Raw genomic sequence first — 26496 nt, forward strand, 5'->3', positions numbered from 1 at the left:
TGAGACAGTCTCTCGGCTCTTTTGTCTAAAATAAATCTTTATTTTGCCTGTATTTTTGAAATATATTTCCATTGCGTGTAGAATTTTGGTCAAAAGGTGTTTTTTGTTTTCTTTCTCTTGGCACTTTGAAGATGTCCCTGCAGCGTGTTTGGGCTTGGCTTCCGCGGCTCTTACGGGGGCGGGGCGACCTTTGTGTTTCCTTCTGGGGTGGGGTACGTGCGTCTCTGGCCCCTCCGAAAGGGGCCCCTTCGCCAGAGGCTTTCTGCGGTTTTCACTACTGTGCTTTGGGCTTTAAATTTTTAATATATGCATTTTTAAATGTTTATTTTTGAGACACGGAGTGAGCAGGAGAGGGGCAGAGAGAGAGACCGACGATCTGAAGCGGGCTCCGTGCTGACAGCAGTGAGCCTGATGCGGGGCTGGAACTCACGAACCGCGAGGCCATGACCTGAGCCCCACAGGCGCCCTTAGACTTTAGTATTTATTCTGCTTGTGACTTAATGAAGTTCTTGGAACTCGGTTTTTATTGGATGGAATTTGGATGCTTTGGGTTCTTACTTCTTGAAACTCTGCTCCCCTCTGTGGCTCCGTGGCTGCCGGGTCGCCGGGTGTCGCCCCGAGGTGCCCTGTGGCCCTGTCACCGCAGGGAACCTCGGTGCAGCATCGCACCCGCGGCTGACCCCGTGCAGTGGGAAGTCATTTCAGTGTCTCCTTGGGTGTCGGCGGGGGGGGGGTGGGGGGTGGGGGGTGGGGCAAGTCTGCGGCCTCTCCGGGGCTCCCCTGCTGCTCTGCACGCACCTCGGTGTGCCATCAGCCTTTGCAACTTTTACGCCTGTTTTTCTGCACTAGTGAGGTTGTCTCCACCATTTCTGGGCCTGATTTCCTGTTGAGTGACCTTTCTCACGGTTTGGGGTCACGTGCTCCTGCCTCTTCGTATGGCCCGCGAGTTGTGAGTGTGAATTTTGTGTCCTCCCTCCCCGGGTTTGGTTGTTCTCCTGGCGGGAGGACTGGACTCTGTCCAGGGGCAGTAAACCTGCGGGGGGGGGGGGGTGGTCACGGTGCTGTTTGAGGGCACTTGTGCTGCGGCTGCGGCCTCCGCGGTCCCTGCCCGACGCTGCGGGTGCTGGGCGGCGTCCTCTCCTCTCTCCTCGTGTGACTTCCACCCACGCACACTGACCTTGTGTGGGGGAGGGGGGAGTGGCCTCCAGCTCCTTGTGCTCCCCGGGTCCTCGGCCGAGGGGCGTCTTTCCCTGTGTGAGCACAGACGTGTGCTTGGCCAGGGACCAGGGCACCGGGACCGGCTTCTGGAGCCCCTCCTGCCTCATCGCCTCACCCCTGTCTCCTGCCCCAGGGCAGCCGCGGCACCTGCCAGGCCCCGGGGTCCCCCACCCCCGGACCCAGTGACGCCAGCTCCGCTGTGACCCGCCCTCCTTGCTCGCAGTCTGGACTTGCTTGTAGGAGACACCAGGCGACGAGCCGTGGGGGCCACGGGGCCGCACCAGGGCTGTCTGTGGTCAGAGCACCGCTTCCCGGCTTGCATGCAGGGGAGGGGGGGCCTGGGCCCTGCCCTCCCCCCCCCACCACAGAAGCTCAAGTTGATCTGCCGCCCTGCGTTGTCATTCCGTGAAAAAGTGGCTTATGTTTGGGGGATTAATGTCCCTGTTCCTCCTCTGTGTTTCCTAAGCTGGTGGCTAGCCCCCCTCCGTCCCCAGTCATGCCCACCAGACACGACATCCTCCCTTCGCCCCTGCGAGTCCCGCCTCCTCCAGTCCCGTCACCTCGTCCTCCCACCCTCCCCCAGCCCCCGGTCTCTGCCCAGCGTTGGTCCCCTGTGCTGCGTGCAGAGGCCCTGCTCGTGCTGTGTGGTCACCGTCTTGCTGCTTCCCTGTCCGACGGCTGCCTCGGTGTGGGATCTGGGCACACGTGCTCCAGGTGAACGCGGGCCCTGAGCGCCCCAGCCGCGTGTATGCGGACGCGGGCCTCTGTTGGGGTTCCGGCCCCTCCTTGGCGAAAAGTAAAGAAGAGGTTAAGCTGCCCCCGCGATAACACGGAGCCTCCGTTCCCCTCATGCGGCCCCCCCACCCCCGCGGCTCCCCCCGGCCGTGGCTGCGCCCCCTCGATGGTGTCCCTGGGAGGGACGTCACACCCCATCGTGTCCCAGCCGGGGAGAGGGTGAGGGGCAGTCCAGGGCTCCAGCCTCCTTGTGAGAACAGGAGGGGAAACTGCCCTCGGTTCTCTAATTCCAGGGTGAGAATTAGTCACGCGGCCCCGCCTGGCCGCAGGGGGTGTCCCGGGCTGCGTGGTCAGGTGCCAGGACCAGGGAGAGGCCGGGTCTGAGGGAGACAGCCCGCGTTGCCCCACAGCTGCAGCTGGCATCTGGCATCCCTGGCATCCCCTCTGCTGAGGTAGGAGCCCCCCACGGCCTCCCCACGGCCTCGCCCAGACCTCCGTGGAGGTGGAAGGCCGTCTGAGTGGGGGACTTGCTGTCCTTGCTGCGGGGCGGGGATGTTTGCCAAGCCCCCCTCCCCCTGCACCTGCCCTGTGCACCTGCCAGCTGCCCCCTCCCCTGGTTTCCACAGTGGCTCCTAGATGTGCCCCAAATCCCACGGTGGTGGTGGTGTAGACCAGGCTGGCATGCCCACCACCGCCCTGCTGGCGCCTCCCAGGCCCAGGCACCTGCCCGCTGGCCAGAGTCCATGCCGGCCCTGGATGCAGCTCCTCGGGGCAGTTTTGACCCAGCCCCCACTGCCTGCTGCATCCCACCCCTCCCCCCCCCCGCATCCCTATCCCCCTGCCCCTCCACCCCTCACCCCTGCCCCCCACACCCCACACCCCCGGCCCCCACACCCCAGCCCCTCGCACCCCTGTACCCCGCTCCCCACACCCCTGTCCCCCACACCCTGCACCCCTAACACCCCTCGTCCCTGCCCCTCAGCCCTGGCCCCCCTATGCCCCTACCCCCTGCCCCCCTGCCCCCCACATCTTGCAGCCCTGCCTTGCTGCCCCCTGCAGCCCTGCCCCCCACACCCTGCACCCCTGCCCCCGACACCCTGTACCCCACACCCTTGCCCCCCACACCCTGACCCTAGCCAGTAATGGGCCCGATCACCCGCTTGCCCGCCCTGAGGGCTCTGCACTGACCGGTGGAGTGGAGGCTGGAGAGCTGCATCTGAGGTCTGGTCTCCTGCTGAGACCCTCGGCAGCCCTGCCCCGCCCTGCCCTGTGGGATGTGGCTCTCCTCACCTTTGTAAAGGCTGCAGTTCCAGTCCCCCCTTTGCCCTCTCCTGGGGCCACTCTCTGCGCCTCTGGGAGCTCAGCCTTGTCATCCTTGGTTTGGAGACAGAATGTCTCAGAGGCCATAAGCCCGTGCCATCTGGAAAGACGCGTGCCCCGTGGGGTCAGGAGTAGACGGGGCACCGGCGGGGGCAGGACTTGGCCCAGGGCACAGGCCACGGTGACGAGCCAGGGGACGGGCTTGAAGAGATGTCCAGAGGAAGGTGGCTCTGAGAAGGGTGGCTGTTTGTCCCAGTGTAAGTGGCCTCTGGGATCACCTACACACAGACCTGGAGAACAGGAACGATTCTTGGAGCTGGATCTCTCCTCCCAGCATTTAGCAGGTGAGGCAGGCGGCCAGGCTGCGGCCCTGCCTGTGTCTGTCCTGTAGGAAAACGCACACCAGCCTCCCCACGTGTGGGCTGAGGCTGCACAGCCCAGACGGGGCCCGGAGGCCACAGCCTCCCACCCGTCTGCCTCTGCGTTAAGCTCGGAGTGTGCACCCTGACCTTGTCATCGTGCACAAATCCCTGTCTGGGTCTGGCCCATTCAGGCTGAGGCGCCAGCCTCCCTGCGGGCCGGTAGTAGTGGGTAGTATAGACACACGTGGGAGTCCTTCCTGTCCCAGGCTCCCTCAGGTGAGGGGCCCTGTGCGTTCTGTTGCCGGCCGGTGGCAGCCTTTCCAGGTTCTGAGAACGAAGCCACCGTGAGCGTCTTACACAAGCTTCGTGCGGGCACGTTTGTGTTTCCGCGCTTAGCTACCCAAGAGGCCGTGGCCACGGGCAGGGCCTCGTCCCGTGAAGGGGGCAGACTTTTCTGTAGCGTCCACGAGAGTTTCGAGCTCGCCTGGTGGGGTGGGCCTTCCCGTCCCCCTAGGAGTGGGTGGTAACCACACCATGTTCGGCGTGGTCTTTCAGATCGAGATAAAGTTCACACAACGTAAAATTCACCACGTTGTCCGCCTTCACGTGGGCGTTTCTGCGCTTGGTGGCGTATCCTGCAGTGTGCGTGACCATCCCCGCGAGAAATCCAGAACGTTCTGTCACTCCAAGAGAACTCGTACGGCCGTCAGCAGCCATCCCGTCCCCTGGCCCAGCCCCCGGCAGCCACAGGTCTGCTTTCTGTCCCTGGACCTGAACTCTTCCCGTACGCAGCGCTGCGTGGTGGGAGGCCCGTGTCTGGCCGCGTTCACCGGTGCGACACCGTCGCTGTGCTGTCGCCACCAGCTCCTTCTCGAGGCCGCGTGGTGCTCGCCGTGGGCTCGGACCCCATGTCGTCAGATGCCGGCCGTTGGGTCGTTGCTGCCTTCTTTGTGTTAAAAACGTGTGTTTATTTTGAGAAAAGTCACCGGAGCACGAGCCAGGGAGGGGCGGAGAGAAGGGAGAGGGGATCTCAAGCCGGCCGTGCTGTGTCAGCACAGAGCCGGACGTGGGACTGGATCCCGTGAACCGTGAGATCAGGACCTGAGCAGAAATCGAGAGTCGACGCTTAATGGTGCTTAACCGGCCGCCCCCAGACGCCCCCGTTGGGTTGTTTCTGTTTTGTGACATAAATAAAGCTGCAGTGACCTCGGGTGTGCAGGCTCTCGTGTGGGCCTGGGCTCTCGTTTCTGTCAAGGGCGCCCCATGTGCAGGTGCAGGGGCGCTGGGGGCAGCTGGTACCCGGGTGGGGCTTTTCTGAGGGGCCGCCCCTGCTTTCCTCCTTTTCCAGGGGCTTTGGATGCCCCGGGGTGGGCTTGCTGTTCCCTCTCTGACACCATGGGGCCACCCCAGCTGGGAGGGTGTTGCTGCCCCTGCTCCGTGAACCTGTGTGCTCCCTCTCCTGTCTTCTAGCCACCCAGGTGGACCCAGGTGACCTCCAGGAGCTGTTCCAGCAGACATCGGCCAGCGTCTTCCGGATCAACTCCAACGGTGAGTCCGTGGTGGGCCCAGCCTCACCCCTCCCCACCTGGCCGCCCGGGCCACCGAACACGCCCCAGGAGGTCGAGGCGACTGGGGGAGGTGGCGTGCCCACCGGCCTCCCCTGACCCGGCCACCCTGCAGCCCAGACGCTGTCGTCTCTCTTAGGACAGCATGGGCTGAGCCCTGGGGCCTCAGGGCAGGGTGGGGCGGGCCCCTGTGTGCTCCCTGGCCCGGCTGCTGTGATTTGGACGCATCCCCGAGGGGGAGGGCGGCCTCAGAGCCTCCCTCAGACAGGCAGTGCAGGTCGGCTCACGGTCGAGGGTACTGGGGTCAGGAGCGACAGTCATGCCTCACGGGGCTGGGCCAGGCCTTATCCTTATTAGCTCCTGCAGACGGTGGCGGGGGGGGGGGGGGGACGGAGGCAGGAGGACACAGGGACACAGGGGTGGCTCGCCGCACTCTGTGGGTGAGGGCTGATGTTTGCCCTGAACCCTGAGTTCTGTCAGGCCCGCCGGAGAGTGCTGACCAGGAGAGGAGAAAGAGATCCCCAGACCCAGGGGCCCTGGAGGCGGCTCCCAAGAGCCTTTGCGCCCACAAGGGCCTGGGGGCCTGTGCCCGAACAGGGGGAGGGTCCCTGCCTGGGAGGTTCTGCGGGGCTGGGGCTGGGCCGTGGCAGAAGCTGCCCCCAGTCACCTGGGTGGTCTCCCTGGCCTTGGCCCCCATGTCCTGGGGCCCCCCGGCCCTCCTCTGCTGGAGTCTGGGGGTCTCCGGGGGAGGTCTTTCTGTTCCTTATGTCCTTCCTTTCTCCTGGCAGTGACCTCCTTGGAGCAGAGCCTCCGGTCCCTGGGGACACCGAGTGACACGCAGGAGCTGAGGGAGAGCCTGTGAGTGTGCGATCGTGTGTGTGGCTGTGGGCGTGCCCGGGTGTGCCCTGCACCCCCTCGCACGCCTGCCTGTCCACGTCCCGGCGCAGCAGCTGCCCGGACCCCGCACCTGCCCCACACGCCCGAGGGCCAGCCCCGCTTGCGCCCCGAGCCCGAGGCCGCGCGTGCCCGGCGTCACCCTCTGGGGGGCACACTCGTGCCGCCTGCATGTAGTGGACACACGGGCTGGGTTGGAGAGTGGCTTCGTGGTATTGACTCTGCCCCCAGGGGCTCCTGTTGGGGTTGCCTAGAGGCCGGCCCTGGGTTGGATTGGGTGAAGCAATGGCCTCGGGTGAGTTCCTCTCCTGACGGAAAGGCTTCTCGGGGGCTGGGTCCCTGGGGAAGAAGAAAGGGGACCTCTGCAGGGGGGTAGCCTGGCTGGCAGGGGGCGGGGGCAGCTCTGGTCACGCCCTGCCACCCTGGGCCTGGCGGGACGTGACAAGGCCGCCACGTGGTCCCGGCATGGCGTGGGTTGGGGGGCACCAAGGCGGGGTCCTGAGACTTGCCGTGAAGCCGGGGTTCCCCCTGCCACCTTCTTGCCAGGGGACCCCGGGCGGGTCCTGTGTGAGCCTGAGCCTCCTGCCTGGGAAAGACGACGGTGTGGATGCCGGAGCAAACGTGCTCGGGGGGTGTGGGCCGCGGCCAAGACCTCATGTCTCCTCCTGGCAGTGATGTCCGTTGGAGAGGTCACGGCTCCCTCTGTCTGTTTATTCACCCAGCCACCCAGCCACCCACCCGCCTGTCCTCCGGCCGTCCCTACGGGCCGCCTGAGACCACTCCGGCCAAGTGTGGGGGTCCGGAACTTGAGGCAGCTGAGGGCCCTTGCGGATTTTCTGTGCAACTCTTTTTTTAATTATTCTTTTTATTTCTTTTTTAAAATAACGTATTGTTTTCTGATTGTGGAAGTAGCATATGCTCATTATAGGAAATTTGGACACACAGGATGTCTGAGGAGGCACTGTTAACATTTTGGTATTTCCTGCCAGCCTCTTCCCAGATCCTTACGCGTCTTGCAGATTTGGATTTCAGTGAATAATGTTCCGGTCCCGCCTTTTGCTGTTAGGGTTCTGGGGTGCGTGTGCCCTTCATCACACACTAAAAACACGTTCTGTGGAGCCACGGAGGACACTGTCCAATGTGCGTAGTTACTGCGCTGAGACCTGGAGCCATATCTGTGGCTCTTCCCGCTGGTCAGCTGCATGACCAGACCCCGGGAGGGCGCTGGGGTTGGTCTCTGTGTTTGCCTGTTCCGGGGTAGGTCCCTGAAGTGGTGTCCCCTGGGTCAAGCGATGGCATTTTCAGGGCCCCTGGCCCTCGAACACGTTTCCTGGGCTGTGTCGCCCAGCTGGCCGAAGGCCGATGTCACCAACGTGGGTCTGGAGTGGAGAGCCGGCTCCTGCCTTCCCGGCCGGACTCTGGGCCTGCCCGCGGTGACTGAGGGCTGTGGGGGCCTCTGCCCCGTCCGCCTCCGCCTTCAGATGCAGCCACTCTGGCCTTTAGCACCTGCCTGCCCCGCACCCCCTCCCCTGACCGTACCCACCCCACCCCCCACCCCCATCTGGCTCCTCCTCCCGAGGGGCAGTTCCCAACCAGGCTACAAGCCTGGAACCTTCCAGGGCCCCATTCATCGTGGACTGTTAGTGTTTTCTGAACGATGGAGACCAGCATAGGGGGCCAGCCAGCTCTGTTTTCTCCACATCGACGTTCATTGGCTTTTTTATTTTGCCAGATAAGGACGTTTTAAAAAGTCCGTTATGGCATCCGTTATCGCCATCGTTTTGTGGAAGGCAAGACATTTCAGTGCGACGGAAGTAGATGGGATCCGGTCTTGGGAGAGAGGACGTTCCTTCAAGATGAATAAAGCTAGTGACCTGTGAACCTCAGGGCTGAACGTGATTTTCTCGCCTTGCACGAGACAGGTGTGGACTTGGCCATCTTTGTCGGGACCGTGAAGGACCCTGCCTTGGGCACACCATCGTAGGCTCCCAGGTTGGCCAGGGTGGCCGGGTTGTAGCTCTCTCTCCCCCGTGGTGTGAAGCTAGGTGACGGCGGGACCTGGTTTGTCTGTCTCTTGGGGGTGTCACCCAGAGTGCTGTTGAACAGATGGGTGGTCGTTCCAGGGGCCCTGGCGGGAAGTCTGCCCGCGGTACCCTCAGCCTTGAAACCACGCAGCGGGGCGGCCCTGGCTCCTGTCTGTAGGGCCCCAGGCACGGTGTCTGGATGACCTCGCTGTCGTCAGCCTGGGTTCGCAGCCGACAGGAGGGCCCCCAGCTCCGGTGCTCTGCTGGTCCCGGCTCCTCCGAGCAGGCGTGGGGCTGGGCGCACTGGCCGGGTCCTGTGGTGGTCGACGCCCAGACAGGCCCTCGCCTCTGATTCTCACGGCGCCATCTGTGGACGGGCTGTGGGCCCCGGCCTCGCTACGACGGAGCGAGGGGGTGCCGGGGCACTGGAGGCTGCAGTGAGCCGGGCTCCAAGCGAGGACGAGTGTACCCAAGGAGCAGAAAGCAGACGCAGGTGGGCGGCCCTGCCTGGGGTGCACGGGGGGCACGCCGGCCCCCGCCTCCCACCCTTGCACCTTCACGGGGGCATCTCTTCTTCCGGAGCCCGCCTGGTGCCACCTCCCTCAGGGGCTGTGACTCAGCTTCCTCCACCAGGAACACCTGGCCTCTTGCGTCCTGCTCCCGTGACCACAGACGGCCCCGGGCCGTTGTTCGGGTAGAGGCCTGAGCCCGGGAAGCAGGGGACCCTAGGGATGCATCGGCCATCCCGCCCTCCGGCACGGCCTGCCTCTTCTACTCCAGAGCCCCTCCCTCGGCGCACCCCCACAACGCCCCATGGTGCTCTCCCCCCGTTCCCCGTCGCACTCCCCGGCACCCTGCCGCCTCTGGAGCCTGGCGCCTGGGCCGGCTTGGCCCTAGACCCGTGTGCCGACGGGCTGCGGCAGTGGGGCGTGGGGAGGGCCAGCCTGTCCCCTCCCGGCTGCGTGACAGGCCCTGTAACCCGGGTGGGCCCGGACCCTTCTGGGAGATGTCCTGTTGGAGGAGGCAATGACGGCATCTGCGCCTGGTGCTGGGCCCGGCCCCACAGAGATCCAGTCAGGCCTGGCTGCAGCCCGATGATGATCCAGGGGGCGGGTGCACAGTGGGAGCAGAGGGTGGTGTGGGGAGGGTGGCAGTGCTCCTGGAGGCGCTGGCGGCCGCTGGGCCCACAGCTCAGGGTCCCTGCCGCGGTCGCCAGAGCTCCAAGCCCCTCCGTCCCCGTTGCTGGAGACGGTGGCGTCTCGGGACTGAGGCCTGTGTGTGGGCGCTCACCAATCCACCGGGTGTGTTGCGGGGTCTCCGCCTGGAGACGGGCTGGATGGGGCAGGTGTGCGTGGGGGTAGGTTGGGTGGCGTGGGGCCCTGACCCGTCCTCACGGGGGTCTCGGCAGTGCCCCCTTCCCTTAGTAACCGGGCCGTCCCACCTGAGTCACAGGTACACAGGCGCACATTTGATAACGGAGGCCACACCTGGCGGGGGCACCTGATGGGGTGCCGAGGGCCCGGTCCCATCCCTGGAGCCGGACTCTGTTCGCGTCCCAGCCCCGGCGGCCACCCTCCGTCTCCCCGGGGGGCTCGCACCCTGAAGGAGGGAGGTGACCACCCAGTGTTCCGTTCCTAGTGTGTGACAGAGGGGACCCTCTCCCTGGGGCTTTCTGACTGGCTGCCTCTGGTCTGCGGGGCTGTTGCCTCACCCTGTGCAAGTCGAGGTGGCCCTGAGCGGGGGTGTCTGTGAGAGACGTCTGCCCAGCTGCCGCCCAGGGTGCAGGGCCGAGGCCCGTGGTGGGGGGGTGTGCAGGGAGGGGGTGGAGCTCTTGGCCCAAGTGAGCAGCCCTCCCTCTCCTCCCCACGGCAAGGATTTGTGTGTCAGGATGGGCACCCGGGGGACCAGGGGGCCTGGATCAGGGTGGTCCGCACCACGCGGGCCGGGGCTCCCGGAGGGGCTTCGTGCCGACGGCCCGGTGCTGTTGCAGGGGCACTGGACAGGCTCTGTCCCTCCTCTTCCCAGAACTCAGACCACCCGAGCTTCTGACTCCAGCCTTTCTACAGCTGCGCAGATGCCGAGCTGGAGTTTGCTCGAGAACGGGGGGGGGGGCGGGGGGGGCGCCCTCTGCAGCCCGGTCTCTTATCGCTGATCTGTGATGGACCCTGATCACCTGGGCTGACCGGAGACCTGCCCCTGACTCCTCGGAGCTGCCTCTGGGGTCGGAGCTTCACCGACCAGGTCTTTTTTTTTAAGCACATGAGGAAACTGAGGCTGGGGAGGGGAGGGCTTTCTCGGGGCCACGGAGCGAGAGCAGAGCTGTGGAGGACCGTTCCCCGGGAAGTGGACGTGGTGTGCACCTGTCGTCTTGGGCCTGGAGACGCCACGGGGACTTGGACGTGATGTTGGGCCCCATCTCTAGGGGAAACCGAGGCCAGTGGGGCCGAAAGCCACAGAGCTGGTGCACCACAGGTCGGCAGGGCCAGTGAGGAGGCCTGTGCTGCCTCCAGACGTCTGGGACTCTGCCGGGAACACTCAGAGCTGAGGCGACGCCACAGCTGGGGCTGGTGCGTCTGGAAGCTTCTTTACTGACGATGGGCCCAGCCAGGGTGGCACCCGCAGCGTCTGCACACGGTCTCTTGTGGCACGGCGGCCTCACGGTGCTGCTTCAGCACAGCGCTCCACGCAAACGCTGCCGCAGAGACGGTGGAGGTGAGCCCCCTGGACCAAGGAGAAGGGACCCACTCCACCTCAGGGGGAGGCTCTCTTTCCAAGCTGCCACATGCTGTAGAGCACAGTGGTCGTGGCACGTTCGAGGAGCCAGGAGGAGGGGCCTGCAGCCGAATGAGGTGTCCGTGAGGTGGGCACAGGGCCTTGTAGGCCTGGCAGATGGCTTGGGCTTTATTTCCAAAGCAGTGGAAAGCCCATGGAAGGTTCTAGAAGGCAGCGGCGTGATGGATGCAGGCTGTCACTGTGGGTGGAGGGAGCCCCGGGCGGCGCCTGGAGAACTGCCCCCTCAGCCTGGCAGGTCAGGGGCTGTGGACAGACCCCTCCACCCCAGGCAGCCAGGACCCCGGAGCATTCCCGACGACCAAGCAGCTGTGAATTATGCAGTGCTGCGGGAGAGGCTCACCCCTGCCCGCGGGCTGGGTACAGCCAGGCTTCCAGGCTCGGTGAGCACATGCTGGGCACGTGGCTGGGCCCATAAAGCACGGGCTGTTTGCTCCTGGTCTCCCCGAACCTGCCCGAGGGCACGGCCCCAGGATGGCGGAGCCCCCTTCTGCCCGGGCCTCCTGGGGCTCTTGGATTTCGTGGGGAAAGGGGGCAGGAAGGGGAAGGGGTTTTTGAAAGTATCCAGGAAGGACTGGGGAAGGTGCACGGGGACTGACTGTCGGATTTGGCAGAAGGGAAGGTCCCCGTGACCGTGAGAAGGCACGGGGTGCGTCACATTGCCCCACGTTGTGGCACAGACCCGTCCACTCCTGCGTACGGCCGAGTGATCTTCCATTGTGTGGACACACCCTGCCGTGGTCCCGATGCTCGTGCCCCTCCAAATCCTTAGGTTGGAACTAAGCCCAGGGGGACGGTGTCGGCAGGCGGGGCCTCGGGGAGGCGAGGAGGTCCTGGGGTGGAGCCCTCGTGGGTGGGGTTAGTGCCCTTGGGAAAGGACCCAGAGAGCTCCCTCGCCCCTTCCACAGACTTGTCTGGCTCCCTGAGGCCGGGGGGTGGGGGGGCGCCTGGGTCCTGCGGGCTGCCCGCTGTGTGTCCCGTCCCGTGCGCCCCTGAGGTTAAGCCCCTGGGAGTGCCGCGCGGGTAGGGGTCCTGGCTAATTTATTTGGTTTGATGATTATCCAGTTCCAGCACCGTTTGTTGGGAGGATTTTCCTTTCCCTGTTGAATACTTGGGCACCTTTTTCAAAACTTGCTGGACTTGGTCTGTGCGGCTGTGTTTCGGGTTATTCTGTCTCATTAACACATCGGTCTGTTCGACGGCACCACGTCGTCTCCATCACCGAACCTTTGTAGGACGTTCCGGTGCCAGCTGTGGGTGCCTGCAGCTTTGCTCATCTGCGGATGGAGTTGTTTTGGACACTTCCGGTCCTTGGTATTTCAATAGAAATTTTACAGTAGCCGGTCAGTGCCTGAGTTTTCAGCCCTGCTGTAATTTTAATTAAGATTGTATCAAATCTGTAGACCAGCGAAGGGAGAATTGACATCTTTACGATCGAGTTTTCCAACCCGTGAGTGTGGTCAGAATTTCTTTCATTTACGTACTCTCCTGTTTAGCTGTTCCTCGTAGGTTAGCATGTGTTTTGTCCAACTTGTCATTAGCAATTTCATACTTTTTATACTGTTACACAAATTATTACTGTTTAAATTTCACTTTCCAGTTGTTGGCTACAAGTACGCAGAAATGCCCCTGATTGTGTGTCGCCCTGTGTCCTCGGACTTTGTTAGATTCTCTTTATCTGATTGAACAAGTTCCATTCTTTTTTTGAGTTTTCTTGGAGTTTTCATAGTGAATCGATGTTGAATTTTGACAACCGCTTTTTCTGTATAATGTATTGGGATGGTTTTCTCCTTTCAAAATTTTATTCTGTGAGTATGAGAATTTCATTAATTGCTTTAAAATTTTTTTAATGCTTATTATATTTTTGAGAGAGAGTGAGAGCACGTGCATGCAAGTGGGCGGGGGGCAGAGAGAGAGAGAGAAAGGGAGAGAGGGAGGCACAGAATCCGAGGCAGGCTCCAGGCTCCGAGCTGTCAGCACAGAGCCCGACGTGGGGCTGGAACCCACGAACCATGAGATCATGACTTGAGCCAAAGTCGGACGCTCAACCAACTGAGCCCCCCAGGTGCCCCTCATTAATTGCTTTTGGAATGGTAGGCCAACCTTACGTTCCTTGGATGAACTCCTCTTGGCCACGATGTATCTATCATTCCTCTTACGTATTGTTGGATTCAGTGACTCTGGTGTTAAGGGTTTCTGCTCCTGTGTTTGTGAGTGACGGGAGGTGTTTTTTCTTCTAGAGTCTTTGCTTGGGTTCTGGTGTTGGTGTAACGCTTGCCTCAGGAGAGGTGAGCTGTTCATCGGTGTTTGGGGAGCATGTGGTGTTGGTACAACCTCTGCTTTAAACATGTGGTGGAGAGGCCGTCTGTCCTTGGGTGTTTGCGGGAATGTTTCTAAGAACATATTTAAGTCCTCTGATAGAGACAGAGCTACTTAGCCTTTCCCTTTGTTCTTGAGTCAGTTTTGACGATTCGTGCCTTTGGAGAAATTTTCATGTTTTGTCTTAGTTATGAAATCTGTTATCATGATAGATTCATAAAACCTTCTAATAAACTTTTTCATGTTGGAGCTGGAGTCCCGTTCTCTCTTTTAGTCTCGGTATTGGTAATTTGTGAGTTTTTTCCTCAACTTGTCTAGACAGAGTTGTGCAGTTTGTTTTATTTTTGCATAGTTGACACGGTGTTTTGAGAGCTGTGCAGTTTTTTGGTACTTTCAAAGAATACCTTGTGATTTTATGGATCGCTTCTATTATTGGTCTGCTGTACTTCATTAACTCCTGAGCTTCATCGTGTCTGTTGTGTCTCTCCTCTTCTACCTCCTTTGCGGTTGGCGGCTGGCTTCTCGGGCAGCCGTAAGACATTCATTTTCCGTCTTCCCTGCTGTGGGCAGGTGAGCCCCGCTTCCCCTTCCAGGGCCGCTCGCGCCGCGTCCACGGCTCTCGTCCCTTGAGTTTCATTTCCTCCCGGTTTCCCTCTGTTCATGGCGGCACAGGTGGCCTGCACCAGACGCCGCTCCGTGCTGGGTCTCTCGATCGGGTTCCTTATTAAGACGAGCAGCATGGAGGTGCTGTGGCCCTGTGGCCCTGGCTGCCTTGCCCTGACTGATGGCCGCCCCCCCCCCCCCCAGCCTCTGGGAGCCCTAGTCACTTCTGGGGTGTGCTGGTTGCCATCCCTCTGTTTGCCGGGGGCCTCAGCAGAGTGGTGTGGTGCCTGGGAAGGGCCGGGTTGGGTAGGGAGGCCTCGCTCGCTGCACGAGCGGTCGCCGTTCCTGGGGGAGACAGCTCACCGCCCCCAGCACGGGAAGCGGCCGACCGTCTCCTCACACTATTTCTGTGTTCTCGCTAGAGGCTCCGCGGAGCCGCGGGCATGGCTGGGCGGGAGCGGGGGCACTTTGTGACCCTTTCCCTGCCAGGAGTTTGGTGGCATCAGGGAGGGCAGAAGCGGAGAGGGCGGTGGGGGCGGGGGCGGGGCGGGGCGTGCCTGCCCTTCCCAGTTCCTGGAGGCACTTGTCCCACTGCCCCCACCGCGGCAGCGTCCTCTGTCCAGGCGGCTGCGTGCACCGTCCATCAGGGTGTCTGAGGAGGTGGCAGTGGGGCATGGGCAGCGAGGCAGGGGTCTGTCCGGCACGTTGGGAACAGGGGGCCGTGGGACCGTGTGACACAGGTGGGGACTGCACTTCCGCAGGAACACACGCAGCCACGTCGGGGAGCTCAGGGGTCCGGAGGATGTGGGGGAGCTGCGGGCACCGAGGGCGTGGGGGGGCCGGCGGAAGGCGGCCCGAGTCTGGGTTAGGTCTGAGGGCCGTGCCGCCCTCGAGAATGAGAGGAGAGAGGCTTCGGGAAGAGCGGCCCCAGGGCTTTTTCTGGAGGGACGGAGCTGCCCCGAGCTGCCGTGGGGGGCCTGCGGAGGGCGGGCTGGGAAGGGGGTAGGGCGGTTTGGGCACGTGGACGTTGAGATGTCCGCTGGACCTCCGGGGCTGTTGGAGGGGCTGGGCCCGAGTTCAGGCCCAGGTGTGGGTGTGACTGGGGGACAGCGGCACACATGTGACTTCAGGCCCTGAGGCCACATGAGAACACCCAAGAGCCGAGCCCAGGGAGTGAAGAAAGTGGTCCAGGGTCTGAGCCCCCAGCTGAGACACAAGGAGGTCAGAGGGACGAGGGGCCAGCTGAGCACCTTGTGCAGGATGGCCTCGAGCTGGGAGGGCGCCACGGGGCGTGGGAAGGAGTGTGGGAGCCACGGGGCGTGGGGGGCAGTGTGGGCACCAGGGGGTGGGGGGCAGTGTGGGGGCCAGGGGGTGTGGGAAGGAGTGTGGGGGCCGCGGGGCATGCGGGGCAGTGTGGGCACCAGGGGGTGGGGGGCAGTGTGGGGGCCACGGGAGGAGGTGCGGCAAGGTGGATGGAGGGCTCAGCGGTGGGTGCGACCGTGTGAGTGAACCCTTCCGCTGGCGGAAGGGGGCTCACACGCTGCACCCCCCAGGCTGGCCTGGGGTCTCCTTCCCATCCTACTCCCCCCTTCACCTTCCGGCGTGGGCGACTCCCCCTCTTTATGCCACATGCTTGTATGGCCCACAGGCAGGGGTCAGGGACCCAGGCCCACGTCTGCCAGGCGTCCACCTTGTCAGATGGTGCCCCCGCCCCCACCTCTGCCACACGGGGTCCTGCAGGGAGCAAAGGGGGGCATCAGGCTGTAGCTTGAAGGGTCAGGAGGGCTCTACTCTGGTATCTGTTGGGCCCAAAGCCAGGCCAGGGTCCCTTCCTTGCCCCACGTGTGTGCCTGCAGAGGCCCCGGGGCTGGGTTTGCCACCCCGCGCCCACCCCCCCCCCCCCCGGCCCAGTGTCACTCCATCCAGAGGGACAGCAGTCAACCCAAGCAGGCGAGGGGCTGGTCTTTTCAATCCCTTCCAGGTCACCCTCGGAACCATAAACTGTGAGCGGGGGGAGGCCCGGGCCCAGCCTCCCTGTGTTCCTGGGTCAGGAGGTGGGAGTGTCCCCCCAGCCCGCAGAGCCGTGGTCCCAGGCGTGTCTGCGGCCCCCTGCTCCCCCGGGTTCCCGACTGTTGCTGACCCTGGCGGGGGGTGGCCCTCTCCGCAGGGAGGGCTCGTGGCTGGCCTCCTCATGCTTGCCTGTGGGGTGTGGGGCCGCCGTGCACAGAGGGGGTCCGTCCCGATCCAGGCCTCACTCCTATCATTCTCTCCCCCTTCCTCACCCCTGTCTCTGCCCCAATTCTCTGCTCCCTGCTGCCTTCTCCGTCTGTGGGTGTGTCTGTCCGTCCCTCTCTGGGCCTCCAATCCTCGTCCCCTCCCGTGGCCGCTGTCTCTCGTGCCTCTGGCTCTTTCCTTCCTGGGATTCTCCCCTCCCGTGTTCTCGTTCACCACGCGTGTCTCCTGCCCTCCCCTCCCCCTGCCCTCGTCTGTCTGGCCACCTTTCTGCTGCCCCTGCCCCCACTTCCTCTCCGTCTCCCCCTCCGTCCGTGCTGGTCCCGCTCCCACCCCCACTCCGTCCTGGCTCAGGCACGCGGCGCAGCAGGGGACCAACAAGACCGTCGAGGCCAGCGCCGGCGCCTTGAAGCAGATGGCGGAGCTCCTGCGGGGCTGCTCCCGGGTAGGTGGTCCTGGAGGCCGTGGGAGGGGGGCCGTGGCAGGGGGCCCCGGGGACACTGACGTGCCCAAGATGCCCACGCCGGCCTGGGATCGGCCGACGTGGCTGCACGGGCCGGAGCTCAGCGCGCTCACTGGGCGCCCACTGTATGCTGGGCGCTGCTGTGGAGTCCGTGTCCCTGCTGGGTCATCCCGACGGAGACGGATGAACCTCCCCCCCTCCCCCACATCTCCCTGCCACCCAGCCTGCCACCCCTCACCCTCTTTGTCACTACCGTCATCTCTGTCCTCGCCAACGCCACCGCTCGTCATCAGAGCACAAGCGTTACCGCTGTGGTCACAGCTGCCCCTTCACAGCCCTGACCCTCATCACACCTCCCTGTGGCCCTCCCCCCTGCAGCCCCTCCCCCATGGCCACATCCCTCTGTCCTGCAGCCCCTCCCCCTACAGCCCCTCCCTGTCATCTTCACCGTTGGCCTCTTACTTCCCTCCGCCCCCATTTGCTAAGTCAGCACACCCCTGTCTGCTGTCCCTCCCCGCCCTGCCCAATCCCCAAAGGCTAGAGGGCGCTTGTCACGAAATGGTAAATACCCTCAGACCCTCAGCCGCCACAGAGCGGGATCGCGCTCTTAAGTTGTAGTTTTTCCCTGCCCATCACACGGTGCCGGGGCCCCCTCACGCTGCCTCGGCTGACGCGGGTTCCGGGGACGCTCAAGTCCGGCCTCCGCAGAGAGAGGCGGGACGCTGGTGAGGAAGGCGCACCGTGGCTTTCCGGTGGAACGCCCGAGATGCCAGCTGTGCTGCCTGAGGTCCGCTCAGTGACGGAGGCCGGTGCAGAAGCCACGCGTTGTGTGGTGTGGCCCCGTTCGCACAAAGGGTCAGCAAGACGCAGACCTGGGCGGACAGCAGGGGTGGGGGCTGCGTGGCTGGCGGGGAGCTGGGACGGCCCGCGGGGCCCCGGGAGCTCTCTGGGCCGGTGGACGGGGGCACGGGGAACGGTGCTTTTGTAGTGTTGGCCACGTGTGTGGCCTCCTCACGCGTGGCATGGCTCTTTGCTCGTGGGCTCCGTGTTGCCTCCTTCATCCAGGAGCACGTCTCCGGGGCCTCCCGTGCGCAGCTCTGCACGCCGCATCCGCGTTGGGCGCTCCTGGCGTCTGCGCATTGCTGTTCCCACCCCCCCGTTTATATGGAAGGACCCTGAGGCTGGGAGAGGGCCCCGCCCAGAGCTTTGCAGCCCCAGGGAGGAGCCTTGGCTAGATCGCAGCCCTGGTCTTTCTGGGGCCAGAGTCCGTGGTGTCATCGGTGTGCACCCTGGAGGCCAGGGATCAGAGCTTGAATCCCTTGGGGGTCAGAGGAATCGCTTCTAGCCTAACGTGTCCTTCCTTGTGTCCAGCCACCCGCCCACGTAAGAACCCTGCACACGCTGAGCACCTACTCTGTGCCCCTGGGAGAAGGACACAAGTGGGGTCCCCTCTGAGGTGCTCGTGGTCCCCTGGTAGCACACGTGGCCGGAGGGGCTGCAGGAGCTGCTGTCCCCGCAGAAGAAAGGCCGTGCCCTCACATGGGCTGCTGCTGGGTCTCACGGACCGGAGAGCCGGAGGCGTTTTCTCAGTGCCTGGGCTCTTAGCTCTGTCCCGAGGTGCGCGTGTGGGGCCCCTCGCAAGGGCCTGAGCCGGACGCTCAGACAGGGCTCCGCAGACCCGTGCCCGCTGGCATCGCTGAGGGTGAACAGCCTGCCTGCGCGGCCGCAGCTGGTCCTCCGCGGGCTCGCATGGGGGCGCAGGGTGGTGGTGGTGGGGGGTGGGCACCAAGTCCAGGGGCCGAGTTCAGGTTGGAGGTGCCCAGGGTCCTTGTCGGTGTCCCATCCTGGGGCGAGGGCACAGGGCGCCGGTGTGACTTTGTCTGTGCCGGTGCTGCGTGGAGGGAGGGGAGGGTCGGGGCTCCTGGCGGCCTGTGGAGCTCACACGACCCTGGCAGGCAGCCTTCAGGGCTTGCTTGTCCTTCCCTGCTCTGGAAGTATGCTCAAGCGCCACTTTTCTGCCGGGCGTCCTTCTGGGCACCAGGGCGCACCGGCAGACACGCCAAGTCCTGTTCGGTGCAGGGGTGAGGCCGTGCGTGCTGCCAAGCTCAGTGGTGAGGGGGACGGTCCGACACTAGGGGTGTCAGCTGCAGCCTTGCGTGTGGCTGGGTGCAGGGCTCTGGGTCAGTGGCCTGGCTCTGTGGCCTGGCTCCACCACCCGTGTGGCCTTGAACCGGCCCCGTGGAACTCGGACTGAGGTCTCCTGAGCCCTCAGGTAGCGAGATGTTGTGCGGACCAGACACGCGTATGGTGTCGGCCCAGCGCCTGGCTCCGCGGCGGGTGCCGAGGGTGTCGTGCGTGGTATCGCGGGGGGAGGCGTCTGCGGGGACGCAGGCCGAGCCTGTGGAGCCCGTGCTGGCGTCTGAGATGGCACGAGACGGCATGGGGCGAAGTGGATGGGGCCGAGCCCCGTTCCCAGGGCAGAGGCGTGTGATGGCAGTGTGGGGCCGGGTGGGGGCTGGGGGCACGGTGCGGCCCGCGCCCTGAGGGACGGGGGGCCGAGGAGCGTGAGGAATGAGCGGCTGGAGGAGGCCACGGGGCAGGACAGGGCCTCGGCTGCCTGCTGAGGCCACACTCCCTCTTTGCAGCAGGAGCGTCTCCAGCTGGACCGCCTCAGAACTCAGCTGTCGGATGCCATTCAGCGCTACGGCGCGGTGCAGAAGGTGAGGCACTCCTGGCGGGGGCGGCCGGCCAGGTGGGGGTGGGTCTCGGTCCCTCGGGCACCCGCTTGGGCACTCTTGTCCCCGGGCTGGCCTGGTGTGGTTCTGGCCCCCAGAGCAGAGGGCTGGGCCGGAGCCACAGGCTCCCAGTGTGTGCAGTGGAGGAGCCTTACCGTCTGGTGCCCAGGAGGCATCAGCAGAGCCCTGCCGGAAGGTGGGAAGACGGGAGACCCTCGTCCTGACGGAAGGACACGGAGACCCGGAGCTTAAGAGTGTGGGAGGGGGCCGCCCCCTGGGTTGCCGGCAGAGCCCGGCCAGGTGCCCGGCCGAGCACCCGGCTTTCCTGAGACCTGGACGTCTCCCTCCGGCCGCGGAGCTGACGGTGTGTGTTGCTGTCGGTGACCGTCCCGTACTGCGTGCTCAGCTGACCATCTCTTCTCTCCTCCCCACCCTTCTGTTCCTCCCGTCTCCCTCTATTATTTAACAGAAAATTGCAGAAAAGTCCAGAGCCCTGCTTCCCGCTGCGCAGAGGGGTGGCACACAGCAGGTGGGTGCTGAGGGACCGCCACGGTCGGGGGGCGTTAGGTGACGGTACAGAGTCCACTCGCTGCCCTCGGTGCTTGGGGAGGTGCAGGGGGCGCCGAGGGCAGAGGCCCCATCTGGGGGAGGGGGATCTGACTTGACGAAGGACCTTTTAGAAAGCCGGTATTCTGGCCTCAGTCCTCCGGCGCAGGCTCGAGACGGGGTACTGGGGGCTGACCGTCTGCTTGCCTTCAGGATGGGCTTGTTCCCGCCAGCCCTCCTGGGGGGAGAAACGGGTAGAAACTGGAGTCCTACACGAACAGGGCAGGGAGTGGACGGGAACCGCGTCTGAAGGTGCAGTGGCTGAGACTTCTCCAAAAGTGTCCAAATATTTCAAGCCACGGGTTGAAGAGCCTCCGTCATACACAGGATAAATTTACCCTATTCCTTAAAAACCACCCTTACTCGTATCATAATAAGATTTTGAAAACCTAAGACAAAGATAAAATCCTAACAGCAGATTAAAGCCTGAGGAAAGAAGTCATGTTATTTTATTTTTTAATGCTTGTTTATTTGTTTTTAGTGTTTATTTATTTTTGAGATACAGAGCATGAATGGGGGAGGGTCAGAGAGAGAGGGAGACACAGAGTCTGAAACAGGCTCTAGGCTCTGAGCTGTCGGCACAGAGCCCGACGCGGGGCTCGAACTCACGGACCGCAAGATCATGACCTGAGCCGAAGCCGGACGCTCAACCGACTGAGCCACCGAGGCGCCCCAGTGTTTATTTATTTTTGAGAGAGATAGAAACCGGGTACAAGTGAGGGAGGGGCAGAGAGAGAGGGAGACACAGTCTGAAACGGGCTCCAGGCTCCGAGCTGTCAGCACAGAGCCTGACGCGGGGCTTGAACCCACAAACCGCGAGATCACGACCTGAGCCGAAGTCAGACGCTTAACCGACTGAGCCACCGAGGCGCCCCAGTGTTTATTTATTTTTGAGAGAGATAGAAACCGAGTACAAGTGAGGGACGGGCAGAGAGACAGGGAGACACAGAATCCGAAGCAGGCTCCAGGCTCTGAGCTGTCGGCACAGAGCCTGACGCGGGGCCCGAACTCACGAGCCGCAAGATCATGACCTGAACTGAAGCTGGACGCTCAACCGACTGAGACACCCAGGCGCCCCAGAAGTGATGTTATTTTTAAAGGAGCGACAAGACTCACACCCGACTCTAAGGTAAATCAGTAGAAGCCGGAGGACAACAGGCAGAAAGTAATCGCTCACGTGGAAGTTTGCATTTGGTGAAGATAGTTTTCAGAAATGAAGGTTGAATGAAAACATTTTTAGAGAAACACAAACCGAGGGCATTTATCGTCAACAGAACTCTGACGGTAGCAGAGGGCAAGTGGTCCCAGGCGGACGTGCGGCAGCAGGAAGGGACGGTGCGTCCTGGGAACACTGACGTGAGGACACGAGTGAGGCAGTGAGGCTGGTGAATAGTGGCCCCGGCCGTGGGGCCTGGCTGTGGGGCAGGTGGAAGTGCTCGGCCGGCAGCACAGGAGGAGGAGTAGCTGCGAGAGAGCGTGCGGCGTCCCCGTCCTCTGAGGAGTGACGAGAACCCTGATCTGAGGCGGCTGCCTGTTGTGTAGGCAGGTGACACTAAAGGACAACATAAGAATATGAATTATAAAATGAGGAACATATGAGATAACGAAGGATTAATTTAAAAGAAAACACGGGTGTCTGAGTGGCTCGGTCGGTTAAGTGTCCTTCTTTTGGTTTTGACTCAGGTCGTGATCTCACGGTTTGTGAGTTCAAGCCCTGCATCAGGCTCTACACTGACAGCCCAGAGTCTGCTTGGGATTCCCTCTCCCTCTCTTTCTGTCTGTATCTGTCTCATGTCCTCTCTCTCTCTCTCTCAAAAATTTGGAAAGAAAGCAAAAAAAGAAAAACATCAACAAAAAAACAGGAAGGAAAGTAGGAAACAAGTTGTAAGGTGGTGGATTTATACCAAATTCACTTATGAATTAGGAGCATGGCCTAACCCCTCTGATGAAAAGGCACACATTGTCAGATTCGGGTAAAAGAAAAAACCAGTGCTTGTAAGCAACACACTTTAAATCCAGGAGAATGTTGAAAGTAAAAGGACGGTCAGAGATAACTATGAAACCAAAGAAGACTTGTGTCCGGTGCTAATATCTGAACGAGCGAGTCCGTGTGAAGAAATGTCGCTGCCGACAGAGGTGTGCTTCACGGGGATGACACGGTAATTCAGATGTAAGATGTAATTCTGTATAGGCGCCTAATAACATAGCCTCAAAATACACAAGACAGAACTGATAGTAATAAAGGGAAAAATGGTAAATCCACAATCGTAGTTGGAAGTTTTAACACAGCCGTCCAAATGACTGATGAGGTGAACAGAGAAAAGTTCAGTGAGGATCTAAAAGACTTGTCACAATTAAGGAATACACTCCGCCCGAGTGGACATGTCACTGTAGCCAGCCACAGGGGAGCGAGCATTCTCTGCAGGTGCACAGCACACGCTGAGTCCAGTCTCGACGGATTCCAGAGGGTTGGTGTGACCCTGAGGACACTCAACCTGGCTCAATTAAACTCACATTTGGTAACAAAAAGGAAATTGCCACGCTTGAGAAGTGAAAGAATACAGTTTGAAGGAACCCATGAATCAGAGAAGAAGTCACAGCAGAAATTAGAAACCATCGTGAACAAAAATGAGAATGGCTCCAAGTTAAGACCTGTGGGTGCAGCCAAGGCAGCTCCCAGAGGGAAACTCACAGCTTTAAATTCTTCCACTGGGAAAGAAGGAAGGATGAAAAATCACAGATCTGATTCTCAATCTCAAGAAGCTAGAAAAGCAACAATAAATTAAATCCTAAGAAAATATATAGGAAAAAAACCCCAGAAATCAATGAAGTGTAAAATAGATACATACTAGACAAATTCAACAAAGCCAAAATTTGAGTTTTTAGAAGGATTAATGAAAATAACGAACTCCTACAAGATTAATCACAATACAGAGAGAAAATACAAGTTACTAGTATCATGAATGACAATGACTATAGCACGGATCCTACCAATTAGAAATAACAGAGGTATGAAGATATTATGATACAACTTTATGCCAATAAATTTGACAACTCAGGTAAAATATAAATTGTTTTAGGAAAATGTAAGTTACCAAGACATACAGAGTCTGAAAAGTCCGGTGTTTATTAAAAAAATGAAATCAATAACTAAATAATTTCCATAGTTAAAATCCCACCAAGAAAACCATAGACCTAGATGGTTTTATTGGTGAATTCTTCCAGTGTTTGAGGAGTAAATATTACCAGTTTATACAAACTCTTAAGTATCTTAAATATCCAGAGGGAACACCTCCCACCTGGCCTTAGGAGGCCACCAGACCTTGATTCCAAATTCTTCCGAGGATATCACAAAAAGGAAAGTAACATGTTCTCTCATGAGCACAGGAGCAAAAGCCCTAGCCAAATCACGAATAGACCGAATCTAGCAATATGTGACGGAGCAGTACATCATTATAAAGTGGGTTTAGTCATTATAATCCCATCATTATAAAGTGGGAATGCAAGGTTAGCTGACATCCAGAAATTACCTGTGTCAGCTGCCGTGTTAATGGAGTAAGTAAGAAAATTTACTTGATAGTCTCAGTAGGGAAGATCACTTGGTGAACTTCAGCACCCATTTAGGGTGAGGAGAGAGACTCAGCGGACGGGTAGGTAGGAATGCCCTTAATCTGATGATGGGTGTCTTCAAAAGCCCCACAGTTAGCATCACACCTACTGGGGAGATGTTCAGATCTTTCCTCCTGCGACCGCGGACAAGACACTGTGTCTAGTCGTATCACCTCTACTCCCCGCTGCGCTGGAGGGCGTGTCCAGGGCACTAAGACATGAAAAATAAATGAAAAGTAGAAGAATTGGGGCGGAGGAAAGCACTTCAGAGACATGACTGCATTACTAGAAAAGGTGATCGAATCTGCAGATAAACTTAGAATTAGTAAGTGGTTATAACAGGGTCAGTAGACAAGAAAACATCGTGCTAGCAAAACACAGCTTGAAAGTGAAATTTAAATGCCACTTGTATTAGCATCGAAACTAAAAGACGCCTTTGAGTGGCTGTTTGAACAAGAGTCCCGCCATGCAGTAGGGAATGGAAGGTCCGTTCAGGGCTCGACGCCGGACCGGCCGGGGGGTTGAACTGGGAAAAAGGATCCTGTTGAGCAGATGGCCAGTCCAAGTGCAGACACCCCAGCCCCTGCATCCCAGTGTCGGGGTCACCAGAGAAACGGTGCAGTCAGTTACCGATGGAACAGTGCCGTGCTCACACAGAGACTAGCTGGCAAGGCCAGCTCCTGCGGTGGGCATGTCCTCCGTGGCCAGTGGGGCCCTCCTGGTGATGAGGCGGGGTCGTTGGCTTGCACGCATCCCTCTTGTGCTGCAGCGACAGGCCCCTGTCCACCCCGCCCCCGCCCCCCACCCGCAGTGGGCTTGGCTGAGTGCCACGTGATGCAGGTGCTTTGGCCGAACAAAGGAGGACGAGTTGAGTCTGAAACAGGGAAGGACGTTGTCGTCCAAGGCGCCAAGCCCGGCACAGCTGTGAAGGCTCTGTCTCTTGGTGAGAAAGTGCCCCAGGCCACGGCCCACTCTTACGTGGCCGAGAGGGGCCGGGAGCCCGCGTGCACGCGACTGCCATTGCCAGCATATCCTTTACCGTAACCCACCCCGTGCACAAAGAGCACTTCAGCTGGATCACAGACATACATGTGAAGGATAAAGCAACGAAGCTTCTAGAAGATACCATGGGGGTCTATCTTCACATCTTTATGGTGAGCTAACGTTTCTTACATAGATGAAAATGTACTAAGTATAAAGAAGAGACTTTGTTAGATTAATGCACCCTGAAGAGAGTGAAGAAGGCAACCTGTGGCATTAAAGAAGGTGTTTACATAACGCGTACCTGAAAAGGACTTATGTCCGTAACACGTAAAGGTCTCCAACAAACCAATAAGAGAAAGGCAGACAGCTGCTTTCAAAAACCTAAAAGGACAAAAGCCATAGGCACATCACAGAAGGGGACATCCAAATGGCAGGTGGGGACACGTGTGCTCAGCATCTGCCATCAGAAGAGGGAAAGTGACCCCACGGTGCTGTCACCACACGTCGCCCTGTACCACCAAAGTAAGAACAGTCAGACACGCAGGAAAACACCCAGTCTGGTGAGGATGTGGGGCGGCCGGCAGCCTCGTGTCCTCCCACTGGAAGCGCGGAGCGGCACCGCCACTCTGGGACGCCGAAAGGTTCACTGGAGTCACGCATTTTCTTTCCCGTGACCTCGCCATTCCACCCCAAGCACAGAGCCGGGGGAGATGCACACGTGTGCCCACCAGAGGTCACACTGAAGAGTGCCCGTGGCAGCCGGACATGAGACAGCAGACTCCTGGGGAGGGAGCCAGCCTTCAGCGGAACGGCGAGATCTTCAGTGCGGAATTCACACGCAGAAGCCTGTCGCCAGCCAGGCCCCCTGGCGTGACCTCGGACAGGATGGCGAGCCAAAGAAGCCTGAAACCGAGGAGGACGGAGATCAAAAGCAGGCCAAAGTGGTGGGCAGTGTTAGAAGCCAGACGGTGTTTTCCTTGGCTGGGGGCAGCCGAATGACTGGGGGGCTGGAGCGGCCCTTCTGGGGTGCTGGGACGCTGGCAGTGCTCGCGGTCTCTCCCATCTAAGAATTCAGACCCGCACGCTTCTGATTTGGGCATCGGACTGTACGTAGATGTGTTGTGTTTCAGCAGAATTTTTAGAAAAGGAAGGGAAGGGTCAGCAGTGCTTCTGAGAAATTGTGAAAGATCAGGTTATTTCGGGAGTTCTGCAGACTGGAAACGACGCGATGACAATCGTCCCCCGTTCGACACGGGCACCGTTGCTGCCCCGATGCCCCAGACTGTGTGGCTGCTGGCGGCGGTCCTGGTGGGAGTGACGGGTGCCCAGCGGCCCCCTTCTCCCATCTGAGCCGAGTGTCCGCCCTCTGGGCCGTGGCCAGTGGCCATGTGGGCCAGTCTCAGGCCAGGTGAGGCCCAGGCGGTGTGTGTGGGCTGGCTCCCGCCCCTCACGGGGGACCGTCCGCGGTCTGTGCTCCCGTCGGCCGGCTCGGCACGGATTTCCAGCAGAGGTGCGCGTGGCCGCGGCCGCGGCGGGAAAAGCACGCCTCACCTTCCTGTGCTCTCCAGAAATCCTGCCTCACCGCCCCGCTGGGCACAGGGCGGGAGGGCCCGGCTCTGTTATTTCATGTGGCTGTTGGGGGAAGGGTTGCTACAGTCCTGCCAGTTCCGACGTTCTGGGCTTTGACAAGTCTCCAGAAACTTCCGTTAGCTCACAAACAGAGTCATTTACTCTGTGGAGAAATTGATGACCAGGCTTGGGCTGCGAAACAGAAGCAGTTTTCCCAGGCCTGGGACCGGCGCGCACCCTGACCCCTGCCCTCCCACGGGTCACGGGTGTTCCTGCGCGGAGCCCAGGGTCGGAGTGCGCGAGAAAGTGGCCCGTTTCCCAGAGCCCCCGGGAACCCTGGGACCCTGGTGTGCCTCCTCCCCGCCTCCCTGAAGGCGCCGCAGGCCTTGGTTCTTCTCACGGGAAACCACTCACAGCCCCGAGGTCCGGCAGTCACGTTGGTTTGTGGGTCTCTTCCGTACAGAGCGG

The 26496-nt window shown here is 60.8% G+C and overlaps 1 protein-coding gene across 1 annotated transcript in view; it reads left to right on the forward strand.

The window, feature by feature from the left end:
* Positions 1-26496, forward strand: part of TSNARE1 (t-SNARE domain containing 1) — a 162479-nt gene that overhangs the window by 52974 nt on the left and 83009 nt on the right. Inside the window, 5 exon segments of the mRNA XM_032591902.1 lie at positions 5104-5183; positions 5989-6058; positions 16417-16507; positions 19171-19245; positions 19730-19789. Of these exon segments, the coding sequence (XP_032447793.1) occupies positions 5104-5183; positions 5989-6058; positions 16417-16507; positions 19171-19245; positions 19730-19789 (376 nt within the window).

This window comes from Lynx canadensis, chromosome F2 (genome assembly GCF_007474595.2).
Source record: "Lynx canadensis isolate LIC74 chromosome F2, mLynCan4.pri.v2, whole genome shotgun sequence".
Classification (NCBI taxonomy): Eukaryota; Metazoa; Chordata; class Mammalia; order Carnivora; family Felidae; genus Lynx; species Lynx canadensis.